This window comes from Tupaia chinensis, unplaced genomic scaffold (genome assembly GCF_000334495.1).
Source record: "Tupaia chinensis unplaced genomic scaffold, TupChi_1.0 Scaffold000377_2, whole genome shotgun sequence".
Lineage (NCBI taxonomy): Eukaryota > Metazoa > Chordata > Mammalia > Scandentia > Tupaiidae > Tupaia > Tupaia belangeri.
The window spans coordinates 1,536,726-1,554,486 of record NW_006159876.1 but is presented as its reverse complement, the minus strand read 5'-3'; the positions used below and the strand labels follow the sequence as shown (position 1 = coordinate 1,554,486).

The following is a 17,761-nucleotide window of genomic DNA, read 5'->3' as shown; positions in this document are numbered from 1 at the left end:
AGAAATCTTGCAAATACTACTTTTTTTCCCCCCTGATTATAAAAAATAATGCTTTTTGCTAGAATGTCAGTGTACCTGAGTCTTAATAGGAATGTAAAACATATTCTGTGGGCTTCTGAAAATTTTAAGATTTTATCATCACCTACAGGGATAAATTCTGCCACAAAATTTGTTGCCCATTTAGGAGCTTTTAAAAGCCTCAAGGTCTTTGCTATAAGGACCTTTGCTTGTCATTTCCTTTCCTGTTTTTAATTTGCTAGAGGGTGCATGCGCTAGCTAGAGAGAGAGAAAGCACCCCCCACGGTGAGTGGCTACCCCGAAGCCCCCTTTCCTCCATTTCTCTCTCCTTTTGGGATTTTGCCCATGCATGCATGCACTTGGTGCCCAGCATGTTTTTCAAACTACTGGGTCTCTCATCTTGCTCTTTCTTTAAAAAACAGAGGTTGGAAGCTTTTCTTTCTACATGGTACATTTAAGTACGCCTCATATGAAATTGGTCCTGTGTTGGACTCACTGTGCAGGTGGCAAAAATCAGCCTTGCCGTAAGGAGTGGTTAATTCCCTGAGCAGTGCAGTCACGCAGGCACCTGATGATATGGTCTGTTCTTTAGGCAGGTTAGAGAAGTGATGAAAGGAGAGAGAGAGGGAATCTGCAGGGTATAAGTCGTTTTGGAAGTTATTCAGTTTGTTACTTACATAATGGCATGTTACAAGCTGAAGGTAGAGTTTTATTTCCTCATCCCAAAGAATAAAACGTTTTTCCAAAGTCAGATTATTTTAACTCTCTTCTCTGTGTTGTCTGAAGCATACAGATGCCCTTGAAATAGTGATAAAAATGTAGGAACCCCTTGGAGCCAGCAGGTGGTGTAGGGGTTAGGGTTCGAATTCCAGACCCGGTGGCTTGAAAACCATGCTGGGTGTGTGTGCGTGCATCTCATCTCCCAGGAGGAGAATGGAGAGGGAGTAAACCACAAAGTCTGCGCTGGAATCTAGCACCTTAACCGCCGCACCGTCTGCTGGTCCCCACTTGTTGTTTCTGACTATTGAGACAGTATGTGCTGCTTTCTTTTTTCTTTTTTGGGGGGAAAGGTTTTTGCACGTGTGCTTGCCAGAAAGACAGAGAGAGACAGTAAGCAAGAAATCATCCCCCCAGGGGAGATGGCCACGCCGCAATCCTTTCTCCTCCACTCTCCTCTCGCTATCTTGGGCACGCGTGCACAGGTGCCTGGCGTGAGTTTAAGCCACCGGGTCCAGGACTCGACCTGCAGTTGACTACATGGGAGTCTAGTGACATAGCCATTACGCCAACTGCTGGTCCCAATATGTGCTTCTTTCTTTCTAGAATTATTCATTTAATTATTTATTTTTAAAAATTTGCTATAGGGCATATGGCTCACCAGAGAGAGAGAGAGAGATTGAGAGAGAGATTGAGAAAGCAAGCTGCCAAATCCAGGACCGAACTGCAGGTGACCAGCATGGGAGCCCAGCACCCTAACCACCACGCCACCTGCTGGCCCCAGTATGTGTTTCTTGAGAGGTCAGCATCACAGAGGTAAAGCCTCTTACCGTGAAGGATGAGAAATGATTACAAGAAAGTGCACCTGATGGCATGTTTTGGGCAGAGTCACAGTTGAACTCGTAGCCATGTTACAGTTAAGATTGCTGGGTTCGGGATCAGCAGATGGCATAATGGATACGTTGCTCGACTCTCACATAGTTGCCTGTGGTTCGAGTGGTGGACCCAGTGGCCTCAAAAGCATGCCAGGTGCATGTGCCCAAGATCCTGAGAGGAGAATGGAGGAGAAGGGATTGCGGCGTGGCCATTCCCCCTGCTTTCTGTCTCTCTGTCTCTCCAGTGAGCGCACACACCCTGTAGCAAAAATCTCTTTAAAAAAAAGATTGCTGGATTCTTCACTGGGAAAACTAATAAATTAACTATGGACTGCAAATAGTTGGTTAGCTTATTGATTATTGCTGTAATTACTGACCGTGCTACATATAATAGGGTATGCTTGCAGTATTGACAAAACAGGAACTTGAAAGTTTTATCGTTAGTAGGAAAAAAGCAGCATGCATATTCTTTAGTGAAATACCGTATCAATTATGTTATCTGCTAGAAGACATGCCAGAGAGCTAGAGAATTAGGAAACCGTCCTCTTAGAAATGTATGGAAGGATAATAAATAATCTTAATATGACCTTTTTAAAATTTGTTTTTAAATTTTTTTGCTGTAGGGTGTATGCACTTACCAAAAAGTCAGAGAGAATGTGAGAAATCAGTCCCCGGGGGATGGCTATGCTGCAGTCTCTTCTCCTCCATTCTCTTCTTGGGATTTTGGGCATGTGTGCACACACAGGTGCCATGTTTTTCAAGCCGCTGGGTCTAGGGCTTGAACCACTCTGTCAACCGTGTGGGATCCAGCCAGCATAACCACCATGCCACCTGCTGGCCCTTTAAAGATTTTTTTTATTTTTCCCTTGAGTGCACACTCACAGGAGAGACAGAGACACAGAGGTAGGCATTCCCAACAGGGTCTTTTTTCTATTCTTTTTTTTTTTTTTTTAAGAGGTTTTTGCTTTGGGGTACATGTACTTGCTAGAGAGAGACAGAGACAGGTGAGAGGGAAAGTGAGAAATCACCCCCCAGGGGAGATGGCCACATTGCAGTCCCTTTTCCTCTGTTCTCCTCCTGGGATCTTGGGCACAGATGCAAACATGCATGGCATGGATTTCAAGCCACCAGGTCTGGGACTCAAACTGCCGTCAGCCATGTGGGAGTCCAGCAATGTAACCGCTCTGCCATCTGCTGGCCTGCTTTTTCCTTTTTTAAGTTTTTGCCACAGGGTTTGTGTACTTGTTGGAGAGAGACAGAGAAAGGGAAAATGAGAATCACCTTAATCCCTTTTCCACTCTCCTCTTGGGATTTTGGGCATGCTTGCACACATACCCAGCTTGATTTTCAGGCCACCGGGTCCAGGACTCAGACTACAGTTGGCCATGTGGAAGTCGGCGTCTTAACCTGCCACCTGCTGCCTCGGTCACTGCGTCTGTCCAAGCTCGTCCCTGCTGCCTTTCTGCACACTGTCGTGTGGCGCCCGTTATGGCCTGGGCCTGTACTCAGTGATTTCTTAGGTCTCCTGGTATCTGAAGAAGGCTGCTTATTCTCTTCTCAGAAAATTCACAAAATGAAACATTTCCCATATTATTGCAAGACCTTTAAGGATCTCCTAAAGCCCGTATAGACCAGGTTAACGTCTTTCCCATATGAGGTGATAAATACATAAGATTTGGTCCCTGCCCCTGAGAATCTTCTAGAAGGGAAAGAAATGATGTTCCTCATAATGCTTCTTTATTCTTTATAGTTTTGTTGTAATTGAGGGGAGGGAGAGGACGGGCCAGTCAGTGACATTCTTCCTCTGTACTCAGTCTGTACATCTCGGTGATCCTGCTCCGGGGCTTCTGTCTCGCCCCGTGGTAATGAACATTTCCTTCCATGTACTCTTTTTTTCAAGGTATTTTTAAAAAATATTTCTTCCACGAACAGAGAGAGCACACACAGCAGGGTTCTGACACTGAGGTCTGCTCCCAGCCTTTAGCCAGACCCACATCACACTCACACACACACCTGGTGTCCTCGGGGAAGTCTCCGGACGTGGGGACGGCCTCGCAGAGTGTAGGGCTTACCTCTGCACCATCCAGCCCCTTTCTTCTGTGCACTCTTCCTTGGAGTTGAGAGATCCAGAGCACTGCTCCATTTCCAGGTGTTTTTCTAGTACTTTATAAGAGGGTTCCCGTATACCAGCTCCTTTCATTTTTTACCTTCTTAACACCCTCCCGCAGTCTCACAGCACAGGGTACTGAGGCACAGCATGCAGGTGTGCCTGCCTCCCAGTGCCTTGGCTGGCGGAGGGGAGCTGGGCCTGCGATCACTCACTAGCTGATTTGCCCACACTCTTGTGGGCAGTTTTTCACACAGCAAACGCTGTCGGACAGCAGCTGTCTGGCCAGGCACTGCGCTGGGGTGAGGAGCGTGAATATACCACTCCTGCCCTGGAGCTCACGGTCCTGGCAGGGCGATTCCCAGGAAGGACCCAGTCCAGGCAAGGTGAGATGCTGTCATGTACTGAAGCATCAGGTGCTCTGTGGGCATGGAAACCTCATCTAGCCTGGGGTGCTCAGGTGGAGTAAGCCAGGATTGGGGGACTGGAAGGGTGTTGGGCAGAGAGCAGCCCGTCTGGGGGCTCGGGGTGGGGGAATGCCCAGTGAGGTCTGGAGAGATCCTGTGGCACAGCCCGTGGAGATGGTGTGGGAGGAAGGTGGGCTGGGTCACAGAGGGCTGTAGCTTGCCGGGGCGGAAGGGATGCGGTCACAGGTAGGGTCTCTGAAAGGTGGCTTGGGGGAGCAAAGTTCTGAAGCATGGAAACCGTTTATGTCTGTTCCGTGTGAAAGGCCGTGGTGGCCGCAGGGCTGGTTAGCAGTTCGAGACTGTTGAGTAAACGAGTGAATTGACTGGGAGGAAGGAAAGAGAGGTGGTCTGGATTCCTTCCAGACTTGGGAGACCCGCTCATGGCATTTGCAGGTCTAGGGTGTGAGCGGGTCAGGAAAGGGAGGGATGCAGTGTGGGCAAGTCGAATTGGAGGATTCGTCAGCTCTTGGTTAGTCTCCAGGGCTGCTCTGGTAATCTGGACTTCTGAAGTGGCTGAAACGGGCAGGGAGAGTATAAGGGGAAGAGATGCTGGTGGGAAACTAGGGATGCCCTATAGCAAAAACCTCTCTTAAAGAGATTTCCAGGTTTAAATGTGTTCTATGGTGCTTACACATTTAAATCTCTTAAAAAAGAGATATTTTTGCTATAGGGCACACACACTTGCTGGAGAGACAGAGAGAGAGAAAGTCCTCGGGGGATGACCACGCTGCAATCCCTCCTCTGTTCTCCTCTCAGGATCTTAGGCCTGCACACACATGTACCTGTCCTGAGTTTCCAGCCACCCTGTCAGGTACTCAAATCACAGTTGGCCATGTGGGATTCCAACACCTTGACCACCATGCCACCTGCTGGCCCCTGGAATGCCTGCATTTAAAGGACAATGGGGGACAGAAGTGCTTACAGAAAACCCTGTGGAGTGACTGGAGAGGAAGGAGGAAGACAGAGCGACATGTCATACCACTCCCCCAGCCTCCGAAAGCCCAGGTGAAGCTGCCTGATCCACACGGGGCAGGACTGTGGAACCCAGAGCCCTCCACGGCTCAGCGGCTACCCGGCAACCTGGAATGGGAAGCATGAGATAGCCTACCTCTTAAGTAGTAAACATCTGTTCTGTTCTGTCTTAGGATGAGAGCATGTTTTTCTCTGTTCACTGATAAACAGTTTGCTCTGTCTGTTAGTTAGAAGTGACGGCACTCTCAGAATAGTGTAGGCTTATGAAACCTGAAATGGAGAATGTCGGCAGGTGGTAGCCCGTGAGCCGCAGCGGTTTCTCCCCCACCTGCTCCTTCACAGAGAACTTGTGCCTTGCAAAATTAAAGTGGGCTGTTTGAGAACTCAAGTTCTTTATATGGCAGATTTCCATGAAGGAAAAAATATGATTATTGATTGAATTCAGCTGTTAAAATTAGGTTCATAATAAACAGGAACACTCTGATAAACTCGTAAATAAAACAAAGCCAACAATTGTACTTGTTATCTCCTGTAGAATCTGGCCCTGTGTTTCAAATTAATTAGGTTTTTGGACAACTATGTTAAACTTTGTCACATCCTTATTAAAATAGTTGGAAGAATCTTGAAGGACGTCTCAGAGGTACTTTGAAACGAATCTCCATCTGATACCAGAGAGTCCATTAGCAATCACAAAACTGAATCTCTTACTTAGTTTATTGATTATTCCTACAATTACTGTATGTGACAGATTACGCAGGGGATAGCAGCACAGAACACATTTTATAACTACTGCTGATATGCTCAGTTTTAGCGCAGTGTTCTGTACTTTTCATATATAGCCATTTTTGCATTTAAAAAAGAATTGCCAGAGGGTACGTGCACTTGTTAGACAGAGACAAGGAGGGGAAGAGCACGCCCCAGTGGGGGTGGTCATGCCGTGGTCCCTTCTCTTTCATCTCTCCCTCCTGCTGGGATTTGGGCATGCACACACATGCACCCAGCACGTGTGTTTGTCTGTCTGCTTGTCTGTCTGTCTGTCTTTCTTCCTTCCTTCCTTCCTTCCTTTTTTCCTTCCTTCCTTCCTTCCTTCCTTCCTTCCTTCCAAGTTTGCTGTAAGGTGTGTGTACTGGTGGGGGGAGAGAGAAAGAGAGAGAAAGTGAGAAATCATCCTTCAGGGAGGATGGCCACGCTGCAGTCCCTTCTCCTCCCTTCTCTTGGGACTTGGGGCATACATGCACACCCACCTGGTGTGTTCAGGACACAAACCATGCAGCAGGCCATGTGGGATCCAACATCTTAACTTCTACGCCACCTGCCAGCATGTTTTTCAAGCCATCGGGGCTAAGTTTTGAACCCCTCATTAAGCCGTGTGGGATCTGGCTCCCTTGACCACCAGGTCATGGAACTGGCCCTATTTTTGCATTTTTAAATGCCGGAACACTTCTGTTCAGGTAGAAAGTGCTGCAGATACTATTTAGGAGGTTCGCTTTTTAATTTCTCAGCCATTGATGCCTCCCAGCGCACAGAGCACCGTCCCCGACCCGCTGCGGCAGTCAGTGAGTGGCCTCACCGCGACCCTGCGTCAGGGTGATTCTTTGGCTCTCATTTGGAGGAAACCGATGTTCACTAAGGTTAAATAACTTCCCGAATGCTGTAGAGGGTAATGAGCGGCCGAATTAGGAGTCAGCCCCATTTCAGTCAATCTTGTAAATAGTTATCGAGCGTCTACTGTGTGCAGAGCTTTGTGTTAGGGGTAATAAAAGCCAAGAGAGGGTTATAGCAGTGAAAATGAAGTTACTGAGATAACTTCAAGTTATGGCACCATTAATGTTTCTTTGTCCAAGCCAGGTTAACCATCTAGGCGTACGGGGTGTAGGAGTTTTTTGTTTATTTCTTTTGATTTTAGTCTAGTAGAAGTCTTATCTTTGTCATTGCTGTTTATTTTTATTACTGTGAAGTCATCGGGAAAGTCATGACGTGTTTTGCTATGCAAAAATGCATCACGATTTTCCTGACAGCCCAATATTTAGAACAAAATTGGAGCGAATCCCTTTAAATGGAGAATATATTTAAAAAGACACTGAGGAAGGATCAAGACCTAAGAACGACTTGCTTGCGATTTATTAACTGCTGGCTGATCTCTTAGGAGTCTCGCAAGTCCTCTGAGTAGACCCCTCTTTATTTATTTATTTATTTATTTATTTATTTATTTTGAGAGTTTTATTTTGCTACAGGGCATGTGCGCTCGCTGGACAGACAGAGAGACAGAAAGCGAGAAATCACCCCCCCGGGGGATGGTCATGCCACAATCCTTTCTCCTCCATTCTCCTCTCGGGATCTTGGGCACACACGCACATGCACCCGGCGTGAGTTTTAAGCCACCGGGTCCGGGACACGAACCACGGTCGACTACATGGGAGTCCAGTGACATAGTCATTACGCTAACTGCTGGTCCCAGTAGACCCCTCTTCACCTCAGCTAAGGTGAGGCTCAGGGTGCGTTTCCCCAGCGAGGCCGTGTGCTAGGAGACGCCTGCTGGTGCGATGCCTCCATAGCTGCTGGACTCGCTGAGCAGCACTGGCCTGGTGGCCTGTCAGGACTGTCCTGTGCCAGGAGGTCTAGGCTTGGCCCAGTGTTTTATTCCTTGTGCCGTGGGGAGTGCTCTCTCGGCGCTGGCCTAAGTTCCCAGGCCTGACGCCTTGTCAGCAGTCACCTGGCTCTAGACCTGTTTCTTCAGGGCCTGCTGTGGAGGGTCGCTCACAAGGATGTGCCACCTTTTATGGCACATTCTTGGTGTGAACTGTTGGGTCGTCGGGAAAGTCACGATGCATTTTTTCATAGAAAAACATTGAAAAATACCTCACACTTTCCCAGGGACCTAACAGTTTACTACGTGGAACACAAGACTCTCCATTCATATAAACACAGATCAGACCCACTATGTCAGCGGCAGAAAATACACTTGACTTTGGAGGTGCTATAAAAAACCCAAAACGAAACGAGTAGTTTTCGAGACACTGGTAAAGCGGTATCCTCGCGACTGTGGCAGTCAGTCATAGTGCAAAGAGATGTCGATAGAGTGCTTTAAAATTCTCACAATGATTATGAAAGTATATATCGTTTGCCAGTTGACTTGGCACAGGCCTAAAATGAAAGTAAAACCATTTTTACTTATTTATTTTGTGAGGTAAATAAATAAAGCTGGCAAACAGGTCAATTTCATGCATGCAAGGTTTTATAGTGGGGAAAAAATGCATTGCACCTGATCTGACCCTTTACATTTGGGGTGATTTGTTTTCAAACTTGACCCGAAGCACCAGCTTCAGACAACTCTGTAATTAATTTGTTAGATAAGGCATATTTTATTTGTTTTGATTTCTAGGACGGTGGCGCAGTGGTAACTGAAATGACGAACCCATTATATATAGCAGTTAATTAAGGAGAGCAGCAGCTAGAGGAGAGCCCGGCCACCGCTGTTGTCTTGTATCAGTATAAAAAGGCAGTAATTTTTTTGACAGCCACTGATTGGAAAGTTGCTTGCAGCCTTCCAGAAGCAAGGGGGTACATGCCGTGGATCAATAACCGGCAAATTTCCCATTAAAAAGAATACCTGAGCAATGTTCCAAATAGCCACTGGCATCTTAATTTTCCATGGAAACCTCAACTGCTTGTGTGCCGAGGACAAGTCATTTTCAGACAATTTTTCCAGACTACTTGTTAACAGTTATTGCTGTCCCAAAAGGTTGACAGCCTACATGATTGATATTTCATTTACTTGTCATCACTGTTTGAGTAATGGCGAGGGCTGTATTTCTGTGGTTTGAAGGAAGAGAATCTAACTGAAAGACATTTGCCTTCAGATGTGTTCCAGAGAGTGTGCTGGCTGCACGTGTTATACTGTATGTGGGGGCTTAGGCCCACTGAGAGGATCGCTTTCCTTTACAGCTTGATAGTCTTTTGAGAGCAAGATACACGTATCAATCTATAGCTATATAAAAAAAACAACCTTCACTTTATTCATTATGTTACAGAGCAGAGAGCCCTAGTAAATTGTGATACCCAAGCTGATATGGTGTTTTATAGCTTCTCTTTAGTCCTAGGAAAGAAAACTAGGTTGAACTTGTAATGATTACTTTTTATTGTATTTAAATTAAAAAAATTATTTTTATTTTTATTTTTAGTTTTGGTATACGGCATGTGTGCTCTCTGGAAAGAGAGAGAAATCACCCTTCAGGGGGATGACCACATGGCAGTCTCTTCTTCTCTCTCCTCCTGTTGGGATTTTGGGCATACACATACACTTGCCTGGCATGTTTTTCAAGCCACCAGTCTGGGACTGGAACCCTGAAGTTGGCCATGTGATTTCCAGCTGCCCTAACCACCATGCCACCAGCTGGCCTGATCTTGTAATAATTTTTTTCCGAGGTTTTTGCCATAGGGCACATGTGTTGCCAGAGAGAGACAGTGAGAGGACAAATGAGAAATCACCCAAGGGGGGGGTGGCCATACCGTGATCCCTTCTCCAGTCTCCTCCTGGGATTTTGGGCATGCATGCACATGTGCCCAGCATGATTTCCATGCCACCGGATCTGGGACTTGGACTGTGGTTGACCATGTGTGAGTCTAGGATCTTAACCACAATGCCACCTGCTGTCCCCAATTTTGTAATAATTTTAATGTATATAAAAGCAATATGATGTATTTGATATCTTCTAAAGAAGCTTTTAAAAAAGGATTCTTTTTATTTAACTTTAATTATCCATTTATTCATTATTTTAATTTGATCAGAGAGGGGCAGAGTGAGAGAGAGAGAGAGAGAAAGTGAGAAAGCAAGCTGCCAGGTCTGAGACTTGAACCGTGGTCGACCATGTGGGAGTCCAGCTCCCCCAACCACCACACCACCTGCGGGCCCCTAAAGAAACTTTTTAAGAACATCAGTAAATAATGATAACCAAAGAGTAATTTACTCAGAATGTGGTAGTTTTATGTTTTTAAATGCAGAGATGGCAGGAATGAAAGGGGAATTCAGTTCTTTGATAGCCCCTCCACACACAAAATCAGCACTTTGCATTTGGACATTCCGAGAATACGATTTTGTTCTTGGCCATGCTCAGAAGAAGCGAGCTCACAGAACCCATCTCCCAGCCAGGTAGACAGAGTTCCCTCACCAGTTAACATACTAGAGAACGGGGACTGTAGCGCTGGACAGCCGGATGTGGTTATGAAGGCGTGCGGGGCCTTTTGACTTAGAACTGTATTTTGTGTTCAGAATTTTACAGTGCAATTCGATGTACTCGGACGTGTTTATAGGCTGAGGCATCACTAGGCTACCTTCTCATCTCAGTCCTGCCACCGTGCACGTGTCGTATCGCATTTGCCGGCCCCGTAGTCTCGGAGTTAGATGTCCACGGTCTGTATTTGATCCCCACATGTGAATAACGTTTGATTGGCTGGCATGTGGGCCCAAGCCTGGTGGAAAGCTTTTTCATTTTGCTTTGCAAAAACCCAGGGAAAAAGGTAAGAGGCAAGATGAGAAATTCCATGAAAAAGCTCTTCGTAACATTTTAAATACTAATCTTTCTTTTCCTTATTGAAGAAATGTATTTGCTTGTAAATAAAAAGGTTCTTTTCTAGCATTGTAAGAAAAAATACCCCACAGATTTTGTCTACTTTCAAAAAAAATGAGAAACCCCAATATATTTAAAGAATGACTATACACACAGGAAATCTTTTTTTTTTTTTTTTTTTTTTATTTAACACTTTTTAAATTTTGTCATTGGGTGTGTGCACTCACCAGAGAGAGATAAAGAGAGGGAAAGTGAGAAATCACCCTCCCTGGGGGAATGGCCATGTCACAACCCTTTCTCCTCCATTTCCCTTTCGGGATTTTGCACACACATGCTCACACGCCTGGTGTTTTCAGGCTCCCGGGTGTGGGACTTGAATTGTGCTCAGCCATGTGGGAGTCGAGCACCTTACCCAGCATGCCACCTGCTGACCCCTCAATGTGTTTACTCTTTAAGGTAAATGGCAGTGCAGAGGGTGACACTATACTGGCCTTGAGTTCTGAGTATTCGCTGTAATCATTTATTTTTTTTTTTGAGAGATTTTCACTGTAGGGCGCGTGCGCTCGCCAGACAGAGAGAGACATAGAGACAGAAAGCGAGAAATCACCCCCCAGGGGGGATGGTCACGCTGCAATCCCCTCTCCTCCATTCTCCTCTCGGGATCTTGGGCACGCACGCACACGCGCCCGGCGTGAGTTTCAAGCCACTGGGTCCGGGACACGAACCGCGGTCGACCACGTGGGAGTCCAGCGACATAGCCATTACGCCAACTGCTGGTTCCCCCGCTGTAATCATTTTGATGTGCAAACAGGGAGAAAGTATTCTCAAGGCTGATGTGTGTATACCAGCAATTTACAAAAGTACTATGAATTAAACAACCCATAAGTGTCTGTTCCAGTGTTCATACATTACTGAGTAATCTCTTTCTATAATCTCTTTGCAGTATTATTCCACAGTAATGGAGCAGCAAGTAAATGGACAGTTAATAGAGCCTCTGCTCATATTTCCAAGAGGTAATGTTGAACAAATTCTAATCAACAATGATTATTTCAGTAAACTGTTTCATCAACAGTTATGTTTTCTAAAGGTTTAAATGCACATAACATGATGTTTAGCTCTTAATTTGAAAAAACAAAAGAAGTATTCATTATCGTGGGGATTGCAGGCTGTATTATAGTTATGGCAGATAAAATATCTAATTTACTAGAGTAAATTAAACTAACTAGATTGTTTTTTGTTTTTGAAGTACATACTTACATTCGCTTAAAGAATTCTTTGGGGGGCCACATGGTTTCTAAACCAAGGCAACGAACGACTTGACTTCTGGATGTTTATAAATTATGATGGCAGCCAAAGCTGCTATTGAGGAGAAGCTACGTTTACTGAGGGACTTCAGGAGAGACATTTTGGAGGACTCTCTGGCGCTAGGTTTGCTGGGGAGGTATTTCCTAAATAACAGAAAATCTCCGTAAATGAAATATGAATAACTTTCCTAAAATCCAAGCTACGAGGGTGAGCCCTGGTGAATCAGTCACTTGGTCCAGTCCGTTCCGTCTTCCCTTTTAGGTTTAGCAGAACTTGCCTCGTATCAGTTATGGTTATAAACGTTCCCTCAAAATTGGAATCGTGGTTAAAAAGAACAGTTTAATTATATAAGCCATGAAACCGTTCACCCAGGATAGCGCATTGCCCCACTTGGAATCCATGTTTTCTAACTAATGGAACAGATAAGGAAATTCTCTAAGTAACTCTTCTAGAAATGACTTAACCGAAATAATTAAAAGTTGAACTTACCTTCGTTAACTGATACTGTACAAATAACCACGGTATGAGTTTTGCAATTAAACATTCTAGACTTTCATTACCTGTAACTCGCTGAAGTTTGAATGGCTCAATTAACCAGTAGGCTCCTACTTCCTCTGACAAAGTCTCCGAGGGCAGCCGGCTTGGCCACCCACGAGGAGATCCTGGTTCGAGAGTCATCCTGCTTAGCCAGCATACATGTGGGCGGAGTGCATAGAACGTTATTAATATTAATTCATTAAAGTGGTAAATGAATGAACTGGGCCATTCAGGGCTGGTGAGAATCCAAAACAAGGATTATAATTAATCCAGTTCTGTTGTACTTGAAGTCTGAACACCAAAACAGGAGCCAAAAAAGAGAAATGTTGCTATTTGCACACGTTAGGCCAGTAACGAGGTAACACTATTTCTTAATGTTCTCAATGACTGGATAATTTGGGCAAGTTTCACAGTTGTTTCTCTACAAGGGATAGTTTTTTTACAAGCTGCAAATTTCCATTAATTTGCCTTCCTACTCAGTGACATTACAGTTCTTCTGCAGCAAACTGTGGTGCAGTTCAGTGTGCCACCTACTGCCCCCTAGTCTGGGCCTCTAATGACTTCTGACTTTATCACTTTAGAAAATATGAAATTACTGGGCTACTTGAATTCTGTCTAGATTTCCAATGATCAAGGGCTGAGAAGCCTTGAAAAGCGAGGCAGGTGTTAAGGTTGGAGATGTGTGAGTGAAGATCTGTCTCTACTCCCATGGTTAGCCACTTTCTTATTAAATGAAGTTCACAGGGCCAGCGAGTGGCCTGGAGGTTAAGGCACTGGATCCTACATGGCCCGCTAGGTATTTGTAGTCTTGGCCCTAATGACTTGAAAATCACACCAGGTGCAGGTGTGTGTGCCCAAAATCCTGAAAGGAGATGAGAAAAAGAGATTGCTGTGTAGCCATCTCCTCTCCCTCCCCAGGGGGTAATTTGTTACCTTCTCTCTCTCTGGTGAGTGCACTTGCCCTATGGCAAAAACTTAAAAAAAAAACAAAGTGAAGTTCATGAATGTACGGGTTACTTCAATGGAAATATTTTGAAGTGTCATCTTAGTAAGTATTGATGGTCCCTAAAGGACCAGGCATCAAATGTATCTGACGGTTATTTTGTTCAAGCAGTTAATTTCCATTTTAAGGAGAGACGATTTGGAGTCTTAATTTTAATGTATTTTAGAAAGAGAAGTAAAAACTTTTTGTTAAAGTTTAGGTAGAGATTCTAGAAAAAGGACATACTACATATGACTATACTTGAACAAAACTAAAGCATCTGCTGTGCTTTGTAATTATTACTCACTTTGTGTATTAGACAGCTCTATTTCTTGTCAGAACCAGAGGGATAATACATAATGCATCTGGAAGGAGGGGAGAAAAATCAAATTCATCCTTCCCCAAACAATCAATCAAAATCGATGACCCTTTAACATACAATTTGTAGGGCACTAGTTTCCAAATGGAAGCAGCCCACAACGTGGGCAGGAGGCTTTTGTGTTTTTACCATTCGATGAGGAAGTATTCGCTGGACTGGAACAGTTCTAACCTGTAACTCAGGATGGTCTCAGGAAATTTGCATTATTTTTCCTGGTACTGCTTTATTTTTAGACCTAAGTATCAGCAGATGTCAAGATGTGCAAGCGATGTAATTAAATTAGTCATACATCTGTATCTTAATAAACGTGACTGCTCACAATGCTACGAACTATGAGGTCCCTGGGAAAGGCATGATGTGTTTTTCTATGTTTTTCTGTGCAAATATGCATCATGACTTTCCCAACGACCCAATAGTATTTACTCTTGAATATTCTTAGAATCTCTAGCAATCTTCTTGGCATCAAAAGATCCTTATTCCTCCCGACCCCCCTCCACAAAACCTCACCTATTTTCAAAGTAGTTTGAGTGACAGCAGATGCGCAGTGTAATAGAATGAGGAGAGATTGCAGAAATTTGAATTATGAAAGGAATCTAATCATTTTAGCTCAGTTAACTTGATTTTTATATGTTTTAACAGAAATTGGAATTTATATGAGGTGGTGTCAGAAAGCTCTTTGCATTTATAAATGCTCACTCCTGCAAGTTAAAACCCTGGTTCATAATTCCCACTTTGGGTCTTGGGAGCCACTTTTCAATCATTTCTCTCTGCTAATTTTGGTGTCACCCTCATTTCTTTTTAAACGATTCATTTTGAGCAAATTTGTAAATGGCCCTGATGTGTTCTACAATTTAGTCAATTACTGTTTCAGCCTGCAAGCCTCCTGGGGAACGGAACATACATGGCCTGAAGGTACGAATTTCAATAATTGTTTCAGTAAAGTTAGATGGATTTGTAATGCTGTGTTCCACTTATTGAAATGTCAAATAAAACTGCACTTTCTCAAGCTCTGACAAGCGATCTTTTTTTTTTTTTTCTTCCCCAAATGGGAGGCAGAAAGGATTCATATATAGCATTTGCTCAATGGGTGTATATATTTAGACACTGGGGTTTTGAAGCTGTATTTTTAACGATCTGGAATTGTTTGATTGGCCAGTTTCTTCAAGATAATCCTGGATGTTGGTCTCCACAAAGATTTATTTGAGTGAGAATATAGACTTCATTTCGGTGATTAATTAAGCACATAAGTGCATTGTACCCAGAATACTCCTCTTTTCTTTTGACATATTTACGCTAGAAACATTTATCTAGTTAATGTCTTTTCACTGTTCTGTGTATTTTGAATTCTGAATTCCTGCTTAAGGCTTTACATCTGAAAGAAAACATGGCTGTCGTACTAGGCTCAAGTATGTGATAATTAATTACTTGGGTCTCATTTTTTAGTGACTAAGAAACATTCTACAGTGTTCTGCTTGGTTGTAGAGGAGAAGGGATATGATAACCCGAAGTTCACTATTCACCCCTGGACTTGTTTTGAAACATGCTGTTTTTGTGTGTGTTCTAGAGTGTGAATTCAGTTATTACCCTGCTTCTCTCTCTCTCTCACTGCTGGAGTACTTGAACAATGGCAGGACTGAAGTATTATGTAACACACAGGTTGTGCAGCTCTCTAACCTATATACTGAATAGACTCCAGCCGTGAGTCTGTGCAGCAACAAGCTAATTAACCTTCCTCGTGAAATGAGAAATGTGTGGCAAATTATAGGTTAATTAGAACTGTGTCCTCAGAACACAAGTCTGATCAAGATTCCTTCTCTCCTTATAGGTGAATACCCGGGCCGGACCCTCTCAGCACAGTGGCCCAGCAGTCTCAGACTCGCTTCCCAGCAATAGGTGAGAGCGAGCGAGGAGGTGTGCCCTTGGCGTGATGGTCCGTCAGGCTCCAGTGGGTGGGAAGAGGCCAAGGCGGTGATACCTCTTTTCTAGAAGATCCAAAAATTTTAAAAAGTTATTTAATTTTATGTATTAGTATTATTATTTTTAAAATTTGACCAGAGAGAGAGAGATAGACAGAAAGAGAAAGTGAGAAAGCAAGCTGCTAGGTCCAGGACTTGAACCGTGGTTGGCCATGTGAGGTTCTAGAACCTTAACCGCCATGCCACCTGCCAGCCCCTAAAAAGAAATGTGATCAGTTAGATAGCCCCAGCTACATGTGTTGACTGAAGAGAGAAGCACTCGTACAGAACAACAAAGCTAAACATGCTAAACTACTACTTCCGGTCCGTGGGCTGGTTTTCCTTCAGCCTCTAGATTATATTGAAAATTCAGTGTCTTTGGTCGTTTCCTGCCTCGATCTGGTTTGTAGATTGTATAATGCTTATTATTTTTTCCTTGCCTTTCTATCGCTCAGCAGTATCGTAACCCACTAGCATCTCCACCGGAAAGAGGCAGGGAAAGGAGTGAGGTGTTGCCTTTGGAGTCAGTCAGCCATGTTGCTCCTTCGGTTTTTTGGTTGTGCAGGAGATGGGAGGGAAGATCATGTTCATGAATTCATGCAAACAGTGCCCCACACTAGGAAGGTTATGGAAGACTCGAGCCCTTTCAGAGCATTCCTCCTACTGGCCGAGGACTCACTGCAGACTCTCATGGTCTACAAGTAGGAGTGACCGGCTCCAGCTGATGGAATTCTTGGACGTCTGGCCACACAGTCAGTCATTCAGCCAGTAAACGCACGACCGCTCGCGGGTGACGCCATGAAGGTGGTCGCTCCATGTGAGTGCACTCAGGAGAGCGGCTGAAATGCCGGCCCTCGGCCAGGGAACACTGCCGTCCTGTGCAGGTTCTCCTGGGTTAGCTCTCGCCGGTCTCTGCACAGCGCTGTATCTGCTGAGATATAGTCGGGGCTTTTGCTTTCCTTCAGGGTTTCTCCCTCCCCTCTCAACTCAGTCTTGGTCCTTTGAACAGGGGCTTTACTGGAGGTAGTTTAATGTCTCTCCTCCCAACTGTCTCTTCACTTTCCTGTGCTCTTTCCAACGCCCCTTACCCGGTAGCTTTATGATGGCACCAGCGTGCGTACCCCAGCTTCCCTGCTCTGAACAGACTGCTCTTAAAGTTTGTCTCCTTCTCAGTTTATTATGTCTTAAAAATAGTTAGCCTTGGGAACCAGCAGTTAGCATAATGGCTATGTCGCTGGACTCCCACGTAGTCGACCATGGTTCGCGTCCCGGACCCGGTGGCTTAAAAAACTCACGCCGGGCGCGAGTGCGTGCGTGCCCAAGATCCCGAGAGGAGACTGGAGGAGAAGGGATTGTGGCGTGACCATCCCCCCTGGGGGGTGATTTCTTGCTTTCAATCTCTATGTCTTTCTCTGTCTGGTGAGCGCACGTGCCCTATAGCAAAAACCTCTCCAAAAAAAAAAAAAAAAAAGTTAGCCTTGTTACATGGGTCACGAGCCCGTGGTCCCGAGGCATGGGTGTTTCAGTTCTGACAGAGGGCGGTCTTGCCAGGCGGTGCTTTGGCGCATCTCTGTCCATCTCGTTGGGCATAGGAGCCTTGGCCCTGCAGAGGGTGACGAGGGGGCTGGGGCCACTTACTACAGTCAGTTCCCTCTTACCACTGCTTTCAGTGGGTGTACAGAAAGTATACACGTAATTGCACGAGTGTGTTTAGATTCAGATGGTGTGAGACCAGAGGGTGCGAGGACCAGCTCATGTCTGGAGTTGGAGAAGGGCATTTTGGACAGGGAAGGGCGAAGTGAAGGCCCCGAGGTGGAAAGGGAACTCAGCATACTCCTAAGTCGGCCATTGTGGCTGGGGGGGGCGGGGGGGGGGGGGGG

At 45.0% G+C, this 17,761-nt stretch overlaps 1 protein-coding gene across 13 annotated transcripts in view; it reads left to right on the top strand.

Moving 5' to 3' along the window:
* Nucleotides 1–17,761, top strand: part of MAP2K5 (mitogen-activated protein kinase kinase 5) — a 332,934-nt gene that overhangs the window by 32,940 nt on the left and 282,233 nt on the right. For all 13 annotated transcript variants that reach the window (XM_014589750.1, XM_014589747.1, XM_014589744.1 and 10 more), the window contains 3 exons: nucleotides 11,667–11,736; nucleotides 14,798–14,838; nucleotides 15,752–15,819. In XM_014589750.1, coding sequence (XP_014445236.1) covers nucleotides 11,667–11,736; nucleotides 14,798–14,838; nucleotides 15,752–15,819 — 179 coding nt within the window. The remainder of the gene's footprint in view (nucleotides 1–11,666; nucleotides 11,737–14,797; nucleotides 14,839–15,751; nucleotides 15,820–17,761) is intronic.